The sequence below is a fragment of the Podarcis muralis genome, chromosome 16, assembly GCF_964188315.1.
Source record: "Podarcis muralis chromosome 16, rPodMur119.hap1.1, whole genome shotgun sequence".
NCBI classification, from domain to species: Eukaryota; Metazoa; Chordata; class Lepidosauria; order Squamata; family Lacertidae; genus Podarcis; species Podarcis muralis.
The window spans coordinates 30,314,731-30,336,158 of NC_135670.1; the positions used below are offsets into that span (position 1 = coordinate 30,314,731).

The 21,428-nt window shown below is 46.2% G+C and overlaps 1 protein-coding gene across 13 annotated transcripts in view; it reads right to left on the reverse strand.

Moving 5' to 3' along the window:
- ARVCF (ARVCF delta catenin family member) overlaps positions 1–21,428 on the reverse strand; it is a 604,272-nt gene that overhangs the window by 21,869 nt on the left and 560,975 nt on the right. For 9 of the 13 annotated variants that reach the window (XM_077920631.1, XM_077920630.1, XM_077920635.1 and 6 more), the window contains 6 exons: positions 16,991–17,127; positions 16,112–16,262; positions 12,617–12,809; positions 8,134–8,245; positions 6,656–6,746; positions 4,090–4,143 (listed from right to left, as the gene is read on the reverse strand). In XM_077920631.1, coding sequence (XP_077776757.1) covers positions 4,090–4,143; positions 6,656–6,746; positions 8,134–8,245; positions 12,617–12,809; positions 16,112–16,262; positions 16,991–17,127 — 738 coding nt within the window. The remainder of the gene's footprint in view (positions 1–4,089; positions 4,144–6,655; positions 6,747–8,133; positions 8,246–12,616; positions 12,810–16,111; positions 16,263–16,990; positions 17,128–21,428) is intronic. The other 4 variants (XM_077920629.1, XM_028708953.2, XM_077920628.1 and 1 more) reach the window with 1 other exon arrangement.

The following is a 21,428-nucleotide window of genomic DNA, read 5'->3' on the forward strand; positions in this document are numbered from 1 at the left end:
TTGGGCTGGGTGTTCATCAGTATGCAGGTAACACCCAGCTCTACCTCTCTTTTAAATCAGAACCAGTGAAGGCAGTGAAGGTCCTGTGTGACTGTCTGGAGGTGGTTGGAGGATGGATGGCGGCTAACAGATTGAGGTTGAATCCCGGCAAGGCAGAAGTACTGTTTTTGGGGGACAGGGGGCGGGCGGGTGTGGGGATTCCCTGGTCCTGAATGGGGTAACTGTGTCCTCTGAAGGACCAGGTGTGCAGCCTGGGAGTCATAAGCAGCTATCCTATCTTTAAAAGACATCTGAAGGCAGCCCTGTCTAGGGAAGGTTTTAATATTTAATGCTGTATTGTTTTTAACACTCAATTGGGAGCCACCCAGAGTGGTTGGGTAACTCAGCCAGATGGGCGGGGTATAAATAATATATTATTATTATTATTATTTGATCCCATGATGTCAGGTGAGCACCTGTAAGGTCTTTTCAAAGGGTAGCCATTGCCATCCTTATGCTCTTATGCTATCTGAGCACTTGGGCATAATGGAGGATTCCCTGTTGCTCCACAAACCTGCCAGGCTATTCAGATGTCCACTGGCAGCCCTGCTTCAGGCACCCCAAACTTTCAGAGGTGAAGGCCTCCTAGGAAACGTGTCTCTAGCCCCTCTCCTGAAGGACCACCTCCACAAATACCTGTCACAACCCCTCACACTACCCTAAGGAAGATGTAGGTGAGGAGGGAGTTGTTCCTCTGCTCAGGGAGGAGAGGATAAAATGGGGAGATGGAAAACCACATATGCCACCTCAAGCTCGATAGAGGCAGTGGCTGCCACCAACATGGGTGGCTTTAGAAGAAGTTTAGACAATTTCACGGAGGACTAGGCTGTCAATGTAGACTATGTACCCCCTCCACTGTCAGAAGCATAGTGCTTCTGGATACCAGTTGCTGCGAATTGCAGACAGGCAGAGTGCTGTTGCCCTCATGCCCAGCTTGTGTGGGTTGTGAAACACAAGAGCAGTCAAGTACAACATTCCTAGAGTGAACATGTTTACACACTGGGAGGAATGTTTGTCCAGCCAGCAGGTAAACTTCCTGTTTCCTTCTGGGCTGGGACGGACTTCCTCTGCATGTGACTAGAGGTGGGTGTGGCCTCACCAGTGCAGGTAACGACAAAAGCACAGGGCAGGGCAGCCATCTCTCTCTTTTGACTACATGCATCGAAGAAGCAACATCTGCTTAGCCAAAGATGCCCTCTTGACTTCCAGCCAAGAGAGGACAAAGGGACTGTCTTCTTATGAGATAGTTTCTAGGTATATGTTACTTTTCTAAGCTAAGTCTGCCTTCTGGGATCCTATTGTGAACAGAATGATGTGTGAGTAAACCTTTTTATACTTTTATAGAAGACTGTGTCGTGTCTTATCTTTTATGAGGGAATAAGGGGGAAATACCAGAACAGTTATTATAGAGGCTTTAGCGAGCCTCAGCAAATGCATCCGCTCCAAGTTTAAAAAGGGGAATGTTACTCTGCTAAATTGTGAACTTGTTAACACAAGTTGGAAAGGCTCTTATCAGACAATATATCCTCTCCTGCATCCCTGAACATTCCCACAGCTTGCAGGCTTTTCCACAGGTATTTGGTTGGCCACTGTGAGAATGGGATGCTGAACAGGATGGGCCATTAACTTGGTCCATCAGCCTCATCTAATAGGTCTATGATGGCGTTCTTAATCCTACCATCTGCCGTTGCCTGCATTTGAGATCCAGTTTCCCTCGACACCCCCGTAAGTCTTTTTTAAATTCACAATGCATGCCGATTGTTGGAAAACCCTTTTTTCTCTGGGTACATAACTAATGTGTTCCAACAAAGTAGCTTCTGATCCTCAGCTTTACACTGCCAGGCTGGCTAATACATGGTCACCCTGCAGTGCGCTCTCATTTGAAGTGAATCTCTTCCCACCAAGAGGATGTATATCAGAGCTTTCCCTTAAGCAAGGAACATATTCACAGCTTATTCATGCTGGCTGGAAGGTTTGAAGTGAGGTGTATGAAAAGCATCACAACAGAATCTTTTTCCTTCCTGTTGTTACAGTTTTAGGTTTCAAGAGGAGCTGTACTTGGTTTTTAAAAACGCATGCAACCTTCCTTCTCATAGATGAGAAAGCTGGATCTAACATTTGTTTATTTATTTTTTAAATGCTTTTTATTCCAGATGCAAATCCGAAACTCTTAGATGTTGGCTTTTATCAGCGCAGACTTAAAACATAGCAACCAGCTGTAAATGGAGCCATACCCTTTAGTGTAGCGTTATCTACAGTAAACATCAGCGGGCATCATTTGAAATGAACATTGTTTGGAATGAACTAATTCAGGGAACTTAACCAAGTTCCCTGAATTAGTTCAAAAATCTGCAAACTACTCAGTGATGATGTCCAACCATATGCTGATTTCAATCTGCTGTAAAAGTGTTTTTCTTTATGCTCTTTTTCTTTGGCTAATTTTGTTTATTAATATAATATTATTATTTTTTAAAAAACCCTCCGAATTACATGTGAAAGCAGCCCCCACAATAGCCCCTTAACTCATTTTTTCATCTTTTTATTTTTTTTGTAGGATTCCTGTACAACCCTGTTTCCTTCTCAATGCCCCCACCCCAGCAATTCCCAAAATGCCTCTAGAATGATGCTGTATCATTGAGATCTTTCAAACTTGTGATTCTCCACAAGAGAGAGATCATAAGAGCAGATTACCAAAAAATGCAATTAAATAATCATGCTTTACTGACAAGTTGATTCAGGTAGGTAGCTGTGTTGGTCTTAAAAATTAAAAAACAGTCTGAAGAAGTGTGCATGGACACGAAAGCTTATACCTAAACTTAGTTGGTCTCTAAGGTGCTACTGGACTATTTTTTAATTTTGACAAGTAGAGGTTTCTTTTTCCTGTGGAGGGCCGTTTTCACTTGCCAATTATGGGTGGGGCTGAAGCCAGCGGTGATTGGAGCAGGACCCCAAAGTGGCAGTACCCAAAATCTTCTTCCTTCTCCTTCTGCCCCTCTAACGCCTCTTTCTCTTTCTGACATCCCTGTCCCCATTTCTCATACACACTTTGTCTGATAGCCCTTTGTCTCACTCTTCATCCCAACCCCAGTGGGCAGCTAAGGAAAGGATAGTTTGCTTCTGGGCCATTTCTGAAGTTAGGCCAAGGGTAGGGATGGAGGAGAAATTGTATTCCATTCAAATTCAGTTGCACTGAAAGGCAAATCTACCTAATTTGCACTTCCTGAAACAATATGCAAACTGAAACGCAGTCCTCCTTTGAAATGCACGCTTCTCCAAATTTTGCCATGCAGTTCTCCAACCAAGTACCATATTTTTCGCTCTATAAGACGCACCAGACAACAAGTCTTTTTGGAGGAGGAAAACAAGAAAAAAAATATTCTGAATCTCAGAAGCCAGAACAGCAAGAGGGATCACTGTGCAGTGAAAGCAGCAACCCCTCTTGCTGTTCTGGCTTCTGGGATAGCTGCGCAGCCTGCATTCGCTCCATAAGATGCACACACATTTCCCCTTACTTTTTAGGAGGGAAAAAGTGAGTCTTATAGAGCAAAAAATACGGTAATTCATACACTAAGTAAAGTGTGTACAAAATTGCATACGTTAGTGAAAACAACATACAAAAAAAGTATCTTATGGGAAATTGCTTGCAAAAAATATGTTTATTAGACAAAAATGCACGCAGTAATTCGCATATCAGGAGAACTTCGCACTGAAGGGCTGACTCTCTTTAAAGAAAACAAAATCACAAACTAGTAAACTGAGAAACTGAGAGAAACCATGACTGTCAGGTTCACCCATCCCTATCTTAAAAGCCACATAAAATCAGAGTAGCTGCCCACACCTACATATCTATATTTCTACCTGCCTCTTTACATTTTTACAAACACACACGCTTAAAAATGCTATTGATATTTTGGAAAGGAAAAAAATCAGCTCTAAATGTCAAGTTCAGACGCCTGAAAGCACTTATTCTTGAAAAGCTGATCTCCCTTGTGAGGGAAAGGCTTCGCTATGGAAAAAAGGCAGAAGAGGTTGATTCGTAACTGTGTTTACCTGGCCCAAGTTCATCCATAGGAATCATATCCCGACTTCCAGTCTTCTCGTTATCTACAGGAGAGAAAAATAGAAACTAGTTGGTCTATTGGAGAGGCAGATCAGGCCTCACATTCTGCAGGGAGAGGGAAGGAGGCAAGAATTTTCTGAGTGGAGGGAGCGTGTTGTAAAAGCAAATGTTTACAGGCTGGTGATTTCCAACCCACTTAAAGTAATAATAATAATGATTTATTATTTATACCCCGCCCATGTGGTTTCCCCAGCCACTCTGGGCGGCTCCCAACAGAGTATTAATAAGAAGAAAAAAGTGATAAAACATCAAACATTAAAAACCTCCCCTAAACAGGGCTGCCTTCAGATGTTTTCTAAAAGTCAGATAGTGGTTCATTTCCTTGACAGCTGATGGGAGGGCGTTCCACAGGGCGAGTGCCACTACCGAGAAGGCCCTCTGCCTGGTTTCCTGTAACCTCACTTCTCATAGTGAGGGAACCGCCAGAAGGCCCTCAGAGCTGGACCTCAGTGTCCAGGCAGAACGATGGGGGTGGAGACGCTCCTTCAGGTATACTGGGCTGAGGCCATTTAGGGCTTTAAAGGTCAGCACCAACAGTTTGAATTGTGCTCAGAAGCATCCTGGGAGCCAATGGAGGTCTTTCAGGACTGGTGTTATATGGTCCTGGCGGTCACTCCCAGTCACCAGTCTAGCTGCCACATTCTGGATTAGTTGTTTTTTCCGGGTCACCTTCAAAGGTAGCCCCACATGGAGCACATTGCAGTAGTCCAAGTGGGAGATAACCAGAGCATGCACCACTCTGGCGAGGCAGCACCAAGATACCACTTTAAAAAGCCATGCCTTCTCCCAAAGAATCCTGGGAGCTGTAGTTTGTTAGGACAGTGTTTCCCAACCGGTGTTCCGCGGCACACTAGTGTGCCGCGAGACGTTGCCTGGTGTGCCGTGGGAGGGAGTCGGGCGAGTCGGGCGGCGAGAGGCGGGGCGGCGGCGGCGAGGAGAGGCCGCCCAGCGCGGGGCTCTCGCCGGCTGCCTGCCTGGCTGCCTGCGTGGCGCTGACGTCACGGGGCTGTAACGTGCCCCACATAGGCACATGCGGGGCGGCGAGCGAGCTCCCTCCCACATCCCATCGCCGCTCGCTTCGGCCGGCCTACTGGGCTGTCGCAGGCGGAAGGCCTGCGCATGCGTGAGGTTTTCGCGCCTTCGGGATTCCCTTCACGCCTTCCTCCTCCCGGGTCCTTGAGAGCGCGGGAAGCGGCAGCGCGAGACCGGCCTTGAGCCTGGTAGGTATTGCGCTTGCCAAGGCAGTCATTTGGGAAATGAAAACTTGCAAAGCAAGCAACCAGTTCAATCTGAAGTACGTGTATGCTTAATATCCTGTATCTGAAACCTGTTCTGCCCCCTCCCCCACACTTGGTGCCATTTTCATCTACACATGCAGCAGAGTAAGTTGACCCAGAATAGTACCAATTCAGATGGCAGATGGGAGAATGACAGTGCTGAATGCTTTCCCATGTAGAACAGTCCTTGCAAATAAAAACCCAGCATATTTGGAAGAGGGCCTAACCATTACCTTCTATGCTGTTACTATTTTTTTATTTTTTTTTACATAAGTAAAAGTTTATATATAGTCAATATAGGCACAGAGTTAATTTTTTAAACATTTTCTAATGGTGGTGTGCCTCGAGATTTTTTTCATGAAACAAGTGTGCCTTTGCCCAAAAAAGGTTGGGAAACACTGTGTTAGGAGATGCCTATTCCCCTCTCAGAGCGGTTTAACCACCAATCCCTCTTCCCAGGGAATTCTGGGAATTGTAGCTCTGCGAGGAGAACAAGGGCTTCTTAGCAATTCTCAGCACTATTTACACTTAAAGCACTATCATACTCTTTAAACTGTCACGGATTCCGCAAATAACTTCATATAGTTTGTTAGAGGTCCTGAGAGTAGTTAGGAGCTCCCCCACCCCGCCCCAGTCTCCTCACAGAGTTCCCTGGGGTGAGGGACTGACCATTAAACCACTCTGAAAATTGTAGCTCCGTGAGGCTAATAATAATAATAATAATAATAATGAATTTACATACTGCCCTAAACCCGAAGGTCTCAGGGCGGTTCACAGAACAAAATCAAAATATAGAATCAAAATAAAAACAGCAACACAATAACCCCCCCAACCCCCCCCCCACATTTTAAAATGGCATACATACGATGTCAATCAAATCAACCAAAGGCTTGGCTAAAAAGGAACATTTTTGCCTGGTGCCTAAAGGTGTATAATGAAGGAGCCAGGCAAAATTCCCAGGATTCTTTGCGGTGAGCCGTGACTGTTTAAAGTGGCATGTTATTGGTTTAAGTGAGGCCAGTCTCTCAGCCTAACCTACTCCGCAGGGTCGTTGTGCCAGCTCGAGCTCCTTGGGAGGAAAGGTGGAATATATATTGATTGAATAAACACGTTAGAATGAATGTTTGGCATCGCGTCCAGCCTGACCCCCAGTATCTTCTCATTTTCACACGACTGCTTAGAAGAGCTCAAGACGGACCCCTCTGGGACGAGCACAGACCTTGACTTTTATCCACGAGAGGAAGGGTGCTGTCGTCATAGCCAGACTTGCACGAGGTGCCTTTGGATCCCTTAGGAGTCGCAGACGCAGACTGGAAAGAAAAGAAAACGCCAGAGTCAGCAGCTTCGGAGGGAACAGAGCGGAAAGCAAAACCCGCTTCAGAAAGTTATCATGAAACGCTCATTGCAACAAAACCAATCTGCGTCCTACTTCCTATTTTTGGTACGGCGGTAGTCAGCAATAAGTTGGCATGCTGAGAGCTCATTTTTCCAGCTTGTGTGCTTTATGGTCTTACTGGGATGGGGGGGACGGAAGTGTGACAACGCTGCTCTATTACTTTCCTAGCAGGTGAAGTCAGCTCCCCCCTTTAGGAGGGGCTGCTTTGCAGGTGGGAATCCAGGTCCTTGCAGCAAACCTGGAGCAGTTCTGCCCATGTCTTCATGATCCCCGGACGTTTCACGCCCCAGGCCAGCCAATCGGGTTTGCCCGGGGGGTGGCTACACCTGTTTAAATCGTGGCACGGCCGGGGAAGCATCCTCCTTGTTTGCCTCCATTTCGCGGGATCTCCCAGCCCACCCACCCCGTTTCTTGCATGGTTTAACTATGGCCTTGCAATGACTTTTGTCAGTCGCCTGGTTAAATCTTATTGTAAAGGTAAAGGTAAAAGGACCCTGACCATTAGGTCCTACCGTGACCGACTCTGGGGTTGCGGCGCTCATCTCGCTTTATTGGCCGAGGGAGCCGGCGTACAGCTTCCGGGTCATGTGGCCAGCATGACTAAGCCGCTTCTGGCGAACCAGAGCAGCGCACGGAAACGCCGTTTACCTTCCTGCCGGAGCGATACCTATTTATCTACTTGCACTTTGACGTGCTTTCGAACTGCTAGGTTGGCAGGAGCAGGGACCGAGCAACGGGAGCTCACCCCGTCGCGGGGATTCGAACCGCCGACCTTCTGATTGGCAAGTCCTAGGTTCTATGGTTTAACCCACAGCGCCACCTGCGTCCCAAGTCTTATTGTCAATTATTGTAAATTTAAGTCTGAGCAACTGGATTTCTTATGGACAGTGCCAATCCTGAATTGGATTTGTGACCACTATGCTCATTTGTACTTCAGTAGCAGTAAAGCTCTGCTGGATGAAATATTAATTGCCTCTAGTCTGTTTTTTGGGGGAATCCTGAAACGTGTTTAAGTTTTTACTCTGCTAACTACACATTGGAGTTTTGCTCCGGATCAATATTGAGTGGAATTCCATGACAACATTTAATTTGCAGCGGTGTGGTGCTTTATTTGGCTAGCACATTGCTTTCACAAATGTTATTTATTAGAGCTGTGTTCCTGCTTGCTCCACTCGCAACCTCTAACTACCCCCACATTAATCCCATAGAGCTTTCCCTTCCCAAACCAGTAAGCTCGCTTTTCGCCTCCCAACCACATTTGCACCAACAGCTCTCGAGCAGACCTCTGCGGTCGCCTTCACCTGGAAATGGGATTTGTTCCAGCCTTCCTTCTGCAAAACGCTCCGTAGCTCTTTGTAACTCCAGGTCATCTGTAGGACGTGAGAGGCTGCTTTCGTTTCCCTGGAAGACTGGCTGGTTTTGGAGGGGAGAAGAAGGCAGGCAAAGAAGCAAACGTCGTAAGTCAGAGAAATTCAGATATTGAAGCCTGTTGACAATTTAAGTCATTAACAAATGCAAGCATGCAAGCATCTGGAGGGACCGGTCAGCCGTTCTCTTGAAGCTGAAACTATTACAAAGGGCCAGTTCTCATGACCATATTTATGACATGGAACATTTATCTTAGGGTTCCTGCAAATATCCTTTTTATTGCTCAGGCATGATTATTTGTGCTTGGGACGCTTTTAAGGATGGTCACACACAGCCCTGCTTTCAACACTGCTGGTGCCTGCAAAAAAAACTGGGGTACTGTATGACTAGCAATGCCTCAAACGTGATTGGATGGAACTGGGGTGTAAGGAAGAGGTAGCAACAGCTTCGCCCACCTGAACCCCTGGATTTTCATGAAACCCTAAATATAAATTTAACTTCTCCCATTTAACAGTTCACTTGTCTTCCTTGCTAAGGCTCTGGAATGTGGCTTTGCCCTTTTTGACTCGCGTCTGCCTGTGATGAGTTTGAGAAATATTTGCATCCATGCCATGCCTTGGAATTGTGAGCCAGGAGAAAGCAGCTTCTGACCAACATTTCTGCAAATAAGTTTTAAGGATCGTGGCTTCTGCAAATAATCTTTAAGGATCCTGGCTTCCGATAATACATAGCCTAAGACAAAGCTAACACTTCAGGCATTATTTCTTAATACTTTAACTCTGTCCCTATATTTCTGCTTCCTGTATTGAATTAGTCATTATATATCTGCTTGTTTGTTTTTTGCTTGAGGTTTTCTGCATTTTGTAAGTTGGCCATGCACTACCAAGGTGCTCCTATGGAGTAATTTGAGGAGCTGAATGGTCTCGGGGCCAAAATAACAGACCAAACGCTTAAACTCACAGTAATTATTTCATTGCGATACTTAATTGTGCTTCCCTTCCAGCTGCCTCAAAAAGGGAAAGGTGGTGGTGGCAGTTCCACTCAAGACAAATAAGTGTAGTTGCACCAGGACCTCCTATGGCACCTGTGAAAGGTCTCAGTAAATGCCCCCTCAAAAAACCCACAATGCATGAAAGAGGTTAGACTGCAAGCATAGGGAAGTTCAGCTCTCCAGACGTTTTGGGACTACAACTCCCACCACCCCTGTCCTGTTAGCTAGGGATGATGGGAGTTGTAGTCCCAAAACATATGGAGGGCCGAGTTTGCCTATGCAAAAATAAAAATATTTCCGCCCCGCCATCAAGAGGCAGCTTCTCTCCAGCACTGTTGTGGTGCAAATGAGAGCTATTTGAGATTATTGCCCATCTCCTTACGATCGTTCCACATTGGAACATCCAATTGTTAACAGCCTTATCATTGCCATCCATATAATGGAATGTTGTGAAAGGACAAACGTCTCCCACTCTGCCAATAAATGTCTGGATTTCCTTAAATGATGATGCCTGATAAATGCATGCCTGATGCCGAGGAATAGAGCAGGCAACAAGGGAATCTGTCCCGAGATGACGGATCGTTTCGTTCTATTGATCTTGTCTCTGAAGTCAACTCAACCTATTAAGGGCGGTGATTTACGATAAGCAGTTACGGCATGTGCATTAAGCGCTCCAGCTGCGCAACCAAAAGATGAAACGCAAAAGTTGGAAGCCGCAGATGTCCCAGAGTTATTTCATTTCCTGCTTTAGGAATATGATGGTCAGCATGATGCTCCTAACTCTTCCCTTGTAGAGGAGGTGAGCATCAGAGCCCTGAAAAATCCTTCTCTGGCTTGGAAAAGAAAATCAGTTCCTGCAGATGCACAGGGAGTGTTCTTTAAAGCTCAAATATATATTTAAGTCCAATACAGTGGTACCTCTGGTTGTGAACGGAATCTGTTCTGGAGGCCCGTTCGCAACATGAAAAGGACGCAACCCGTGTCTGCGGGTCGTGATTCGCCGTTTCTGTGCATGTGCATGATGTCATTTTATGGGTCTGCGCATGCGCGAGCACGAAACCCGGAAGTAACCCTTTCCGATACTTCCGGGTCGCCGCGGGACACAACCTGAAAACGCGCAACCTGAAGCAAACGTAACATGAGGTACGACTGTACACCAATTAGTGCTGATGCTTAGCTCAGCAAACAGGCACCTGGGCAAGTCCAGTGGTGCTCCTGAGTCTTGGGGGGTTGAGCAGTGCGCTAACCCAAACAGCCCAGAGTATCAGCCCAGACTTAGCAACCTATCCACTTGACCTGTGCTTTTCATGACCTCTTTAGCTTATCCTAGGACAAGAGACACACACAGTCACAAAAGACGTCCTCCAGTATGCTCCTTGTTCAACGCCATAGCTGTGAACTTACATATTTGAAAATAAGGGACCAGCAGCCTCGAAAATAAGGGATCAGCAACCAAAATAAGGGATCAACAATTACTTTGATAAAATACATATTTTGTTGCGTGCAAATGGCTTTGGATACCTATTAGGTCCATAAATTACCATATAGCATATATTCAACACAAAAAATCAGCAACAATTTGTTGTTGACAAAGCACAGCTGGACATAGAAAGGGCCCCATTACCTTCAGTAGCTTATTTAAGGGACATCATCAATAAGGGACAGCAGCAGGACATGGCCCCGGGATAAGGGACTGTCCCGCCAAATAAGGGACACTTGACAGCTATGTTCAATGCAAATGCTGTCTGAGCTAACGTCAATGCCCAGGACATGGACCAAAGAAGTGAAATGTCGGGTGTCTCCAGCACAGCTGGCGTCAGAGGAGAGAATAACACAAGGACAAGGAGCAAATAACCTCTCTGTGCCGCCTTGTCCTCTTTTTCTTTGATTGGTGGTGTTGGCTGGGTTCAAAGTGGAAGGAAGCCAACAGGCAGTAGCAACAGGCGTGGGGTGGGGGCCAAGAGGCAGGGACGTGGAACATCTGCTTGGAAAGCAAAAGGCCTTGAGGTCTCTCTGCAACATCTCCAGGGACAGCAGCAAGGAACGCCTCTCTGAACCCTGGAGAGCTCCAGCGAGTCAATGTAGACAAGAATGAGCTAGATAAAAGATTGATCAGACTTGGTATAAGACAGATTCCTAGGTTTCGGCCCAGTATGCCTGAAGGAGCGTCTCCACCCCCATCGTTCAGCCCGGACACTGAGGTCCAGAGCCAAGGGCCTTCTGGCGGTTCCCTCCCTGCAAGAAGTGAAGTTACAGGGAACCAGGTAGAGGCCCTTCTCAGTAGTGGCACCTGCGCTGTGGAACGCTGTCCCATCAGATGTCAAGGAAATAAGCAACTATCTGACTTTTAGAAGACATCTGAAGGCAGCCCTGTTTAGGGAAGTTTTAAATGTTTGATATTTTATCGCTTTTTTATTATTGTTGTTGGTATTCTGTTGGGAGCCGCCCAGGGTGGCTGAGGGAACTCAGCCAGATGGGCGGGGTATAATAGATTATTATTATTATTATTATTATTATTATTATTATTATTATTATTATTTACCCAAGGCCCTCTGAAATCAGGAGCTGACACAGCACTCTATTTCAATCAGGAATTTGGAATTCTTGGGGAGGAAAAACAGGATTTGCACTCCCATTATTCTCTATTTGAACTCGCTAAACCCTTTGTGGCTTAGGGCCCTCGTATTTACGGGACTGCCTCTCCTGGTATGCCCCGCAGAGGACCTTAAGGTCCATGAATAATCATAGTTTAGCGGTCCTGGGCCCTAAGGAAGTCAGAATATCTTCCACCAAGGCTAGGGCCTTCTCAGTGATGGCTTCGACCTGGTAGAATGCTCCGTCCCATGAGACCAGGGCCCTGCAGGATTTAACTTCCTTCCGCAGGGTCTGTAAGACAGAGCTATTCCGCCTAGCTTTCAATTTGAACTTAGCTTGATCTTTTATTCCCCTTCCTTCCTTCCCTCCCCCTCCCCTTTTTATGAAGATTACCCGCTCTGGGATCCCACAGCTAATTCTCCCCTGGTCTCCTCACTGGCCCAAATAGGACTAATTTAGCCAGCTAGCCCTGGTGATCATCTAATGTTTATGGGATGGATTTCCCCCCTAAATTGATTTTTTAATTCTGAATTTATTGTTATTCACGTTTTATACTGTATTTTATGCTGTTTTTTGTTGCATCAATTAAGTGTTTTAAATTTGTTGTTAGCTGCTTTGAGCCTGGTTTTCTGAAGTGGGAAGGGCGGGGTATAAATAAAAAATTATTATTATTTATTATTATAAATACTCATTATCTGAGGGCCTCTTTCCAAACTGAGCTACCCTCTCCTGTTTGCATGCATGTTCCAAACCCGGCGCTGCCAGATGAAAAGGAGCAAGGTAGCAGGCGACAGGAAGGATCCTTTGAAATGATCCAGAGAAAAACTAACCTCGATTTGCTGATAGCGACCAGCTTCTGAATGCCTTGCGTTTGGATCAGGGACCTGGCATTTTCCACGCTGTCGGTAATGATTTCATGGATGGTATTCAGGACTGCAACCACGGTGTCCTCCTCCAGGTTTTTCGAAGACCTCTGTTGCTTGCTGGGTAAATTTCTCACTAGCTCCCCCATGGCATAACTACCTGAGGAACAGAAAGGGCTCTCGTTAGTTCAACTCGATCGTTCAATTCAAGGAAAAGAACAGGGTTACGACTCAGCCGGGAGTTCATGCTTTGTATTATTCCGTCTATTTTGTTTTATAAAACATATGCAGTGCTTGATTGTATAAGGTCTTGTCACAAAAATCAATAAAACAATACAAGTTATCTATAAAAAGGTAAAGGTACCCCTGCCCGTACGGGCCAGTCTTGACAGACTCTAGGGTTGTGCGCCCATCTCACTCAAGAGGCCGAGGGCCAGCGCTGTCCGGAGACACTTCCGGGTCACGTGGCCAGCGTGACAAGCTGCATCTGGCGAGCCAGCGCAGCACACGGAACGCCATTTACCTTCCCGCTAGTAAGCGGTCCCTATTTATCTACTTGCACCCGAAGGTGCTTTCGAACTGCTAGGTTGGCAGGCGCTGGGACCAAGCAACGGGAGCGCACCCCGCCGCAGGGATTCGAACCGCCGACCTTTCGATCGGCAAGTCCTAGGTGCTGAGGCTTTAACCCACAGCGCCACCTGCGTCCCCACAAGTTATCTATATAAACAGTTAAAAGCAGCTATTGAAAACCACCCCAAAAAAGATGAAAACCAGAAATAAACAGATTAAAGAAAACACGTATCTGGGTAGACTTGTCGAAACAAAAAATGCTTTTAGCATCTAAATGTTTTAGATGACCTTCTGAGTTCCTTCCAGCTCCACAATTCTATGATTTTATGAGCTAGATCAGGCATAGGCAAACTCCGGCCCTCCAGATGTTTGGGACTACAATTCCCATTATCCTTGACCACCGGTTCTGTTAGCTGGGGATGATGGGAATTGTAGTCCCAAACATCTGGAGGGCCGGAGTTTGCCTCTGCCTGAGCAAGATGGTCTGGATCAGTACAGGACAGCTCTCTATGCTCCTGTGGGAACACACATTCCTCTTTCGATATAAAATTAGACCATATATTTACAAACAGGGTGGATTTGATTTAAATCAAATCAATTTAAATCACTAGTCAGTATAGAAAGACTCATTCTTGCTAGTATAATCTTAATATTTACAACCAGATGAAGGTTTCATTTTTGGAATAATAAGTTTTCAGAGTAGTTTTTACAGTTATATCAAAAATTACTGATTTGGTTATACTATTAGAAATACATAGACAGATAATTATGAAATTATTGTTTATATTTGGACAACTTTTCTGCTGTACTTTATTGGAAGGAGAAAAATTATCATTTCCTTAATAACAATTTAAACAATTTATTTAACTACAACAATAGCATTATAGCATATGTATCCATGTTTGTTAGCTGATGTGGTTAAACGATTAAAAAAAACCACAGAGTGAGTTTTAACACACATGAAAAACTTAAAACAAATCCTTATTTCCTGATGAATAGCCTTTGGACTATAATTTAACTTAAATAGAAAACTATCTTTAGAAATATTTTTCCTCCAAAAGCATTTCATTTAAAAAATCTGATTCAAATTAAAAAAATGATTTAAATAATTGTTTTTATTTAAATTAAAAAATCTAATTAAAAAAAATCATTTATTTTTATCCACACTATTTACAAACGAGGAAGACAAGAGATTAAATAAACATTAATGCCATTTCTGATTAGCCCTAAGGCTCCTCTTTGTAATTTGGGGCTATCAATAGATCTTTGTGAGCCTTTCTACAAGTTTCAGATCCTTGCTCGAAAGTTTTCTGAAGACTCATTGCCCAAAGCGAGCACATTCTGCAAAAGAAAAGTTGTGGTCATCAGGAAAAAGCACAGGGGTTTGCATCCTTCGCTGCAGATTTCATTGCTATCATATATTACCCTTTGCAGCTTTCATCATACGGGCACAGGGGAACAGTTGCTTAGGCCGTGCTTTAATGCCAATATATAAACAGTTTACTCTCAAGATGTCCTCGGAAGAGACCCACAGGGTCACCAAGAGCGCTGCCTTGCATATTCTCAGCTCAACCCCCGAACAAGGTGTGCATATCCTTCATGTTAATAGTATTGCGAATGCTTTCAGGAGACTAAGGCTTAGTATCCCCCAATGCGATTCTTTTGCCGTTCAGCAGGATGAAACTCTAAGCCAGGGGTCAGCAAACTTTTTCAGCAGGGGGCCGGTCCACTGTCTCTCAGACCTTGTGCGGGGCCAGACTATTTTTTGGGGGTGTGTGAATGAATTCCTATGCCCCACAAATAACCCAGAGATGCATTTTAAATAAAAGGACACATTCTACTCATGTAAAAACACACTGATTCCCAGACCGTCCACGGGCCGGATTGAGAAGGCGATTGGGCCGGATCCGGTCCTCGGGCCTTAGGTTGCCTACCCATGCTCTAAGCCAGCGGTTCTCAACCTGTGGCTCCCCAGATGTTGTTGGACTACAACTCCCATCATCCTTCAGCTCTGGCCTTGCTAGCTAGGGTGATGGGAGTTGTAGTTCAACAACATCTGGGGACCCACAGGTTGAGAAAGGCTGCCTAAGCTGCTTCTCAGTTTTACTACTTGAGGCCGTGGATATAAAATTACTGGACTGTTGGTGTTAATGGATGTAATGCATTCAGTAAGAAGTGGGAATGGGCAAACAGCAGTTTATCGTAATACAGTGGTGCCCCGCAAGACGAATGCCTCGCTAAACGAAAAACCCGCAAGACGAAAGGGTTTTCCGATTTTTAGAGGCTTCGCAAGACGAATTTCCCTATGGTCTTGCTTCGCAAGACGAAAGCCCATAGGGAAATCTCCTGGGACAGCGGGGAAGCGCAGCGCACCTTCTCCTCTGTTCCCGGACCTGTTTTGAAGACTTGCGGTGGGAGGAAGGTTTTCCTCCCCACCGCCAACATTCAGAAGGCTGTTCTGAAGGCTGGCGGTGGGAAGAAAAGCCCTTCTCCCCCGCCAGCCTTCAGAAGAGTTCCTGGAGGGCTGCCTAGGCTGCGGATAGCAGCATGCTGCCCCGCGCAAGGGGCGCTCTTAAGCAGAGCGCCCCTCGCGCGGGGCAGACATTCGCAGCTTGGGGAGTTAGAGTTGTTCCGCCTAGTCTTTGGCTTGGAGCCAATTTGATTCCCTCCCCGTCTTTCTTTTTTCCTTTCCTTCTCCTGCGATGAGGCTGCATTTTAATATTTTAATGTTTCAAGATTTTAATGTTGTATTTTAATCTTGTTTTTAAGTTGTATTCATTCAATTTGTTCTTATTATTGCTTGTTAGCCCCCCTGAGCCTGGCCTTGGCTGGGGAGGGCGGGGTATAAATAAAAATTATTATTATTATTATTAGGAAGCATTTGGAACATACCTATGAGATCCTTATTGCGGCGATCCATGGAGAGGTTCCTCAGAGCGATGGACACGGCTCTCACCACTTTGTCAGAATCGGACTGGAGGAGCTCCACGAGAACCGGAAGGCCTCTCTCCTTCCGCACTGTCGCCCGGATATACGTGGACCACTGACCAGGAAGAAATGGGGCAAGGGGACACTCAAAAAATTTAGAGGGGCTTCAAGTCAAAGACCCATGTTTCTATAGACATTTTTTAATAAAAAAAATTAGATTTTGCATTATAAGAAGGTCAATCTAATGCAGTGTTTCTCAAACCTGGGTCTCTGGCTGTTGTTGGACTACAACTCCCATCACCCCTAGCTAGAAGGACCAGTGATCAGGGATGATGGGAGTTGTAGTCCAACAACAGCCAAGTCTGAGAAACACTGGATGGATCCATTCCAGCCTGGCTTCGTCATAATCAGCGCTGTTTTAATTGCACTGCATTTCGGTTTCCATCAAATACTATGCCATTTGTCCTCTATTTCATGTAATTTACATAACTATGCACATGATTTATGTAAGTTAATTGATTTAACTGAATTAATGACATAATTATTTACACTCCATTCATTTCAGTGCAAAAGAAACATCATTTAAAGGGGGGTGGGGGAGACAGTAATCAATTATGTATCAGTTGCAGACTGAAAAACAACAACCGTGAATATTGATCACTGTCAAAAAGGTTCTCCACTTGAGGCATAAATGAGCCTCACAGGAAACCTGGAGGTGGGGGGGGGGGGGAGGCCAGATCATCTTTCCAAAGCAAACTTGGGCAACAAGATGAAACCTAAGCGGGTATAATGCCTCTCACCGTAAAATACTTAAATGGCAGTAAGGGTAGAAGAAGAACACACATCACTCACTGTCCAGTTTCCGGCACTGAGGTTCTGCAACGCTCCCGCTGCCGCTTCCAGAGTGTTGAAGTTCTGGCTTTCGGTGAGAATCGACAGATAAAGCCTCACCACTTCGGGCTGGTAGAGCAACTCAAAACCTAAAAGCAGAGAAGGCGGAAAAACCCACATTTAGATTTGTAAGGCTGCTAAAGCGAGGGATGGGTTAAACCACAGAGCCTAGGACTTGCTGATCAGAAGGTCGGCGGTTCGAATCCCCACGACGGGGTGAGCTCCCATTGCTCAGTCCCTGCTCCTGCCAACCTAGCAGTTCAAAAGCACGTCAAAGTGCAAGTAGATAAATAGGTACGGCTCCAGCGGGAAGGTAAACGGCGTTTCGGTGCGCTGCTCTGGTTCGCCAGAAGCAGCTTAGTCATGCTGGGCACATGACCCGGAAGCTGTATGCCGGCTCCCTCGGCCAATAAAGCGAGATGAGCACCGCAACCCCAGTCGTCCATGACTGGACCTAACAGTCAGGGGTCCCTTTACCTTAAAGAGAGGGAGGCCAGTTTCCTCGAAGACAACAAAAGGGTTTTGTGTCAAATCCACACCAGATGTTTTAAGCACATGTGAAGCCCCAAAGATTCCTGGGAACTGTAGTTCACCCCTGACAGAAAAACAATTCCCAGGACCCTTAATAAGCCACAGTTCCAACAATTCTTTTATATGATTTAAGTATGTGATGTGGATGTGACTGTCTAGTATCTGAAAGGCTAACAAATGTATTATTATTACTTTTTCCTAATAATCAGGGGTCAGCAAACTTTTTCAGCAGGGGGGCGGGCTACTTTCCCTCAGACCTTGGGGGGGGGGGGCTGGACTATATTTTTTGGGAAGAAATGAACGAATTCCTATGCCCCACAAATAACCCAGAGATGCATTTTAAATAAAAGAACATATTCTACTTATGTAAAAACACCAGGCAGGCCCCACAAATAACCCAGAGATGCATTTTAATAATGATGATGATGATGATGATAATAATAATAATAATAATAATAATAATAATAATTATATCCCACCCTCCCCAGCCGAAGCTGGGCTCAGAGCAGCTAACAACAATAAAAGTAACACAGTATTCTAAAATCCATTCAAATTAATGGCAACCATTGGGCTAGAGTTCTATGAGGATTACCAAAGGACACATTCTACTCATGTAAAAACACGCTGATTCCTGGACCGTCCGCGGGCCGGATTTAGAAGGCGATTGGGCCGCATCTGGACACTGGGCCTTAGCTTGCCTACCCATGATTCATGAAAATAGGGACATCCCATTCCATAATGATATTTTTACTATTTATACCCCACACATCTTAGTGGGTTGCCCCAGCCACCCTGGGCAGCTTCCAACATATATAAAAACATAATAAAATATTAAACATTTTAAAAAAACTTCCCTATACAGGATTGCCTTCAGACGGCTCGGAGGGTCAGATTACTCCATAAAGGTAAAGGTAAAGGTAAAGGTACCCCTGCCCGTACGGGCCAGTCTTGACAGACTCTAGGGTTGTGCGCCCATCTCACTCAAGTGTCCGGGGGCCAGCGCTGTCCGGAGACACTTCCGGGTCACGTGGCCAGCGTGACATCGCTGCTCTGGCGAGCCAGAGCCGCACACGGAAACGCCGTTTACCTTCCCACTAGTAAGCAGTCCCTATTTATCTACTTGCACTCGGAGGTGCTTTCGAACTGCTAGGTTGGCAAGCGCTGGGACCGAGCAATGGGAGCGCACCCCGCCACGGGGATTCGAACCGCCGACCTTTCGATCGGTAAGCCCTAGGCGCTGAGGCTTTTACCCACAGCGCCACCCGCGTCCCGGCGGATAACTCCATAACCTCCAACATTTCTCCAATGAAAATAGGGCCATCCTAAGGTAAAGCGGGACATTCCAGGATCAAATAAGAAACCTGGGACGGCTTCTCCAAATCACGGATGTCCTTGGAAAATAGAGGCACTTGGGGAGTCTGGGTGCAGGGCAGGTGACTCTAACTTGCCCCAAATGGCCCCACAGTATAAATAGGGAGGACTGGTGGGGCTAGATAGACCTGAGGGTCTGAGATGCCCCCCCCCCCCCCCCGGTTCTAAGTGGTTTCTGTAAGACAGCACAAAATATTCATTTTAATAATCCCGATAAAAATCAAACCTTAAAAGCAAAGGGACTTAAAACATTCATCGAAAAAAGGATAAAGTCAGGCGTCGTAAAACAGACAGACATAATAAAATCCCATATTAAAATTCCATGTCTGGGTCGGCTTGCCTAAACAATATAACGATGTTTTTAGGCACACTTTGCTAGATTTCTGCGGTGTAAGATTTTGATAGCAACGTTTATTGTTTCTTCGGTGCCCGAGGGAGGTGCAGAAAACAAACCAGCCGGCGACACCAACAAGGTGTTGAATGAAGTGCGGGGTGGGGGGGTGGGGTGGGGTGGGCATGACAAAACACTTTAAAAAAAGAGCATGGCATACAAACAAGGGTACTGGGCCTGCAGGCTCGCAGTCTAAATAGACAGAGACACTTGTAAGAAGCAGAGTGAGGAAGCCGCTGAATTAATACCCCGCAGGATAAAGTAGACCCAGCGCAGGCATCAGTCATGTGGTTGCTCCATGCAAATCTAAAGGAAGGGAGGGGTTCTTAAGGAGCAGTGGCAACACCAGAGAAGGACTTCAGGGCAGATGTCCTTGGCCCCTTGGCTCATCATTAGTGTCAGATGCTGGTGGTGGTTGCTTATGAGGACTCCGACCTGTCTTTTACTGGTTTTATTGTGCAAACTACAGTGGTACCCTGCAAGACGAACGCCTCGGAAGACAAAAAAACTCGCTAGACGAAGGAGTTTTTCGTTTTCTTAGCCGCTTCGCAAGACGCATTTCCCTATGGGCTTGCTTCGCAAAACGCAAAACGCGCTGCGCTTCCCCTCTCTCCCCGGACCCCTTTTGAACCAAGGGGCGGCAACGGGGAGAAGCAATTCTCCCCGCTGCCCCTTCCCTTGCTTTAAAACAGGTCCGGGGACAGAGGGGAAGGCGCGCGGCGCTTCCCCTCTGTCCCCGGACGGTCTCCATAGGAACGCATTGATTGATTTTCAATGCATTCCTATGGGAAACCGTGCTTCGCAAGACGAAAACTCGCAAGAAGAAAAAACTTGCGGAACGAATTAATTTCGTCTTGCGAGGCACCACTGTATTTACAGTGCAGATCTACAAAGTTCATGTCTGTCTCAGTCACTTGCAGAATTCGGGAGTGGCCCCTTCCGGCTTCTCCCCCAACATAAGAACATTGGCACCCCAAGCCTCCTCCTCCCCTCCTTGCGTTTCACCCCTATGGGCAAGCTGGGCGACAGAAGTGGCATGCGTCCCTCCTGGCCAGCCTGGCTAGGTGAGGCGCTGGGGCTCTCAGCAGCATCTTCAAGCCTTTCCTCGTTTGGTTGGCCCCTTCCCTCTCTTCTCCACTGGAGGTGTGGCTTTTCTCACCGTTGGAAGAGGAGCTGCTCCTCAGGAGTTTCGGAGGCTCTCTGTATCCCAACGGCCCCCCGGCCTCCCTCCCCTGTTCCGATGGCAGTCCCCTGACAATTAGGATCAGGAGGACTGGCTTGCCATACAGTTGTATCTTGGATCTCAAACGCCTTGGCTCCCAAACAAATTGGCTCCCAAACGATTGAAACCCGGAAGTGAGTGTTCTGGTTTTTGAGCGTTCTTTTGGAAGCTGAACGTCCGACTGGGCTTCAGCGGCTTCTGATTGGCTGAGGGAGGTTCCTGCAGCCAATAGGATGCCGCACTTCACTTTGGTTTCCAAACGTTTTGGAAGTTGAATGGACTTCCGGAACGGATTCTGTTTACTTCAAAATACAGTCATACCTTGGAAGTCAAAGTAATACATATTGCTGTGATACATATTACTGTACTGGTTCTCACGTATGGAAGTGAGAGCTGGACCATAAAGAAGGCTGATCGCCAAAGAATTGATGCTTTTGAATTACGGTGCTGGAGGAGACACATGAGAGGCCCATGGACTGCAAGAAGATCAAACCTATCCATTCTGAAGGAAATCAGCCCTGAGTGCTCACTGGAAGGACAGATCCTGAAGCTGAGGCTCCAATACTTTGGCCACCTCATGAGAAGAGAAGACTCCCTGGAAAAGACCCTTGGGAAAGATGGAGGGCACAAGGAGAAGGGGACGACAGAGGACGAGATGGTTGGACAGTGTTCTCGAAGCTACCAGCATGAGTTTGACCAAACTGTGGGAGGCAGTGGAAGACAGGAGTGCCTGGCGTGCTCTGGTCCATGGGGTCATGAGGAGTCGGACACAACTAAACGACTAAACAACAACAACAACAACAACAATACATATTGCCTACAGGGGGTGCTAACATTTCATGGGCTCATAGGCGCATACACAAGCTGGCAAAACT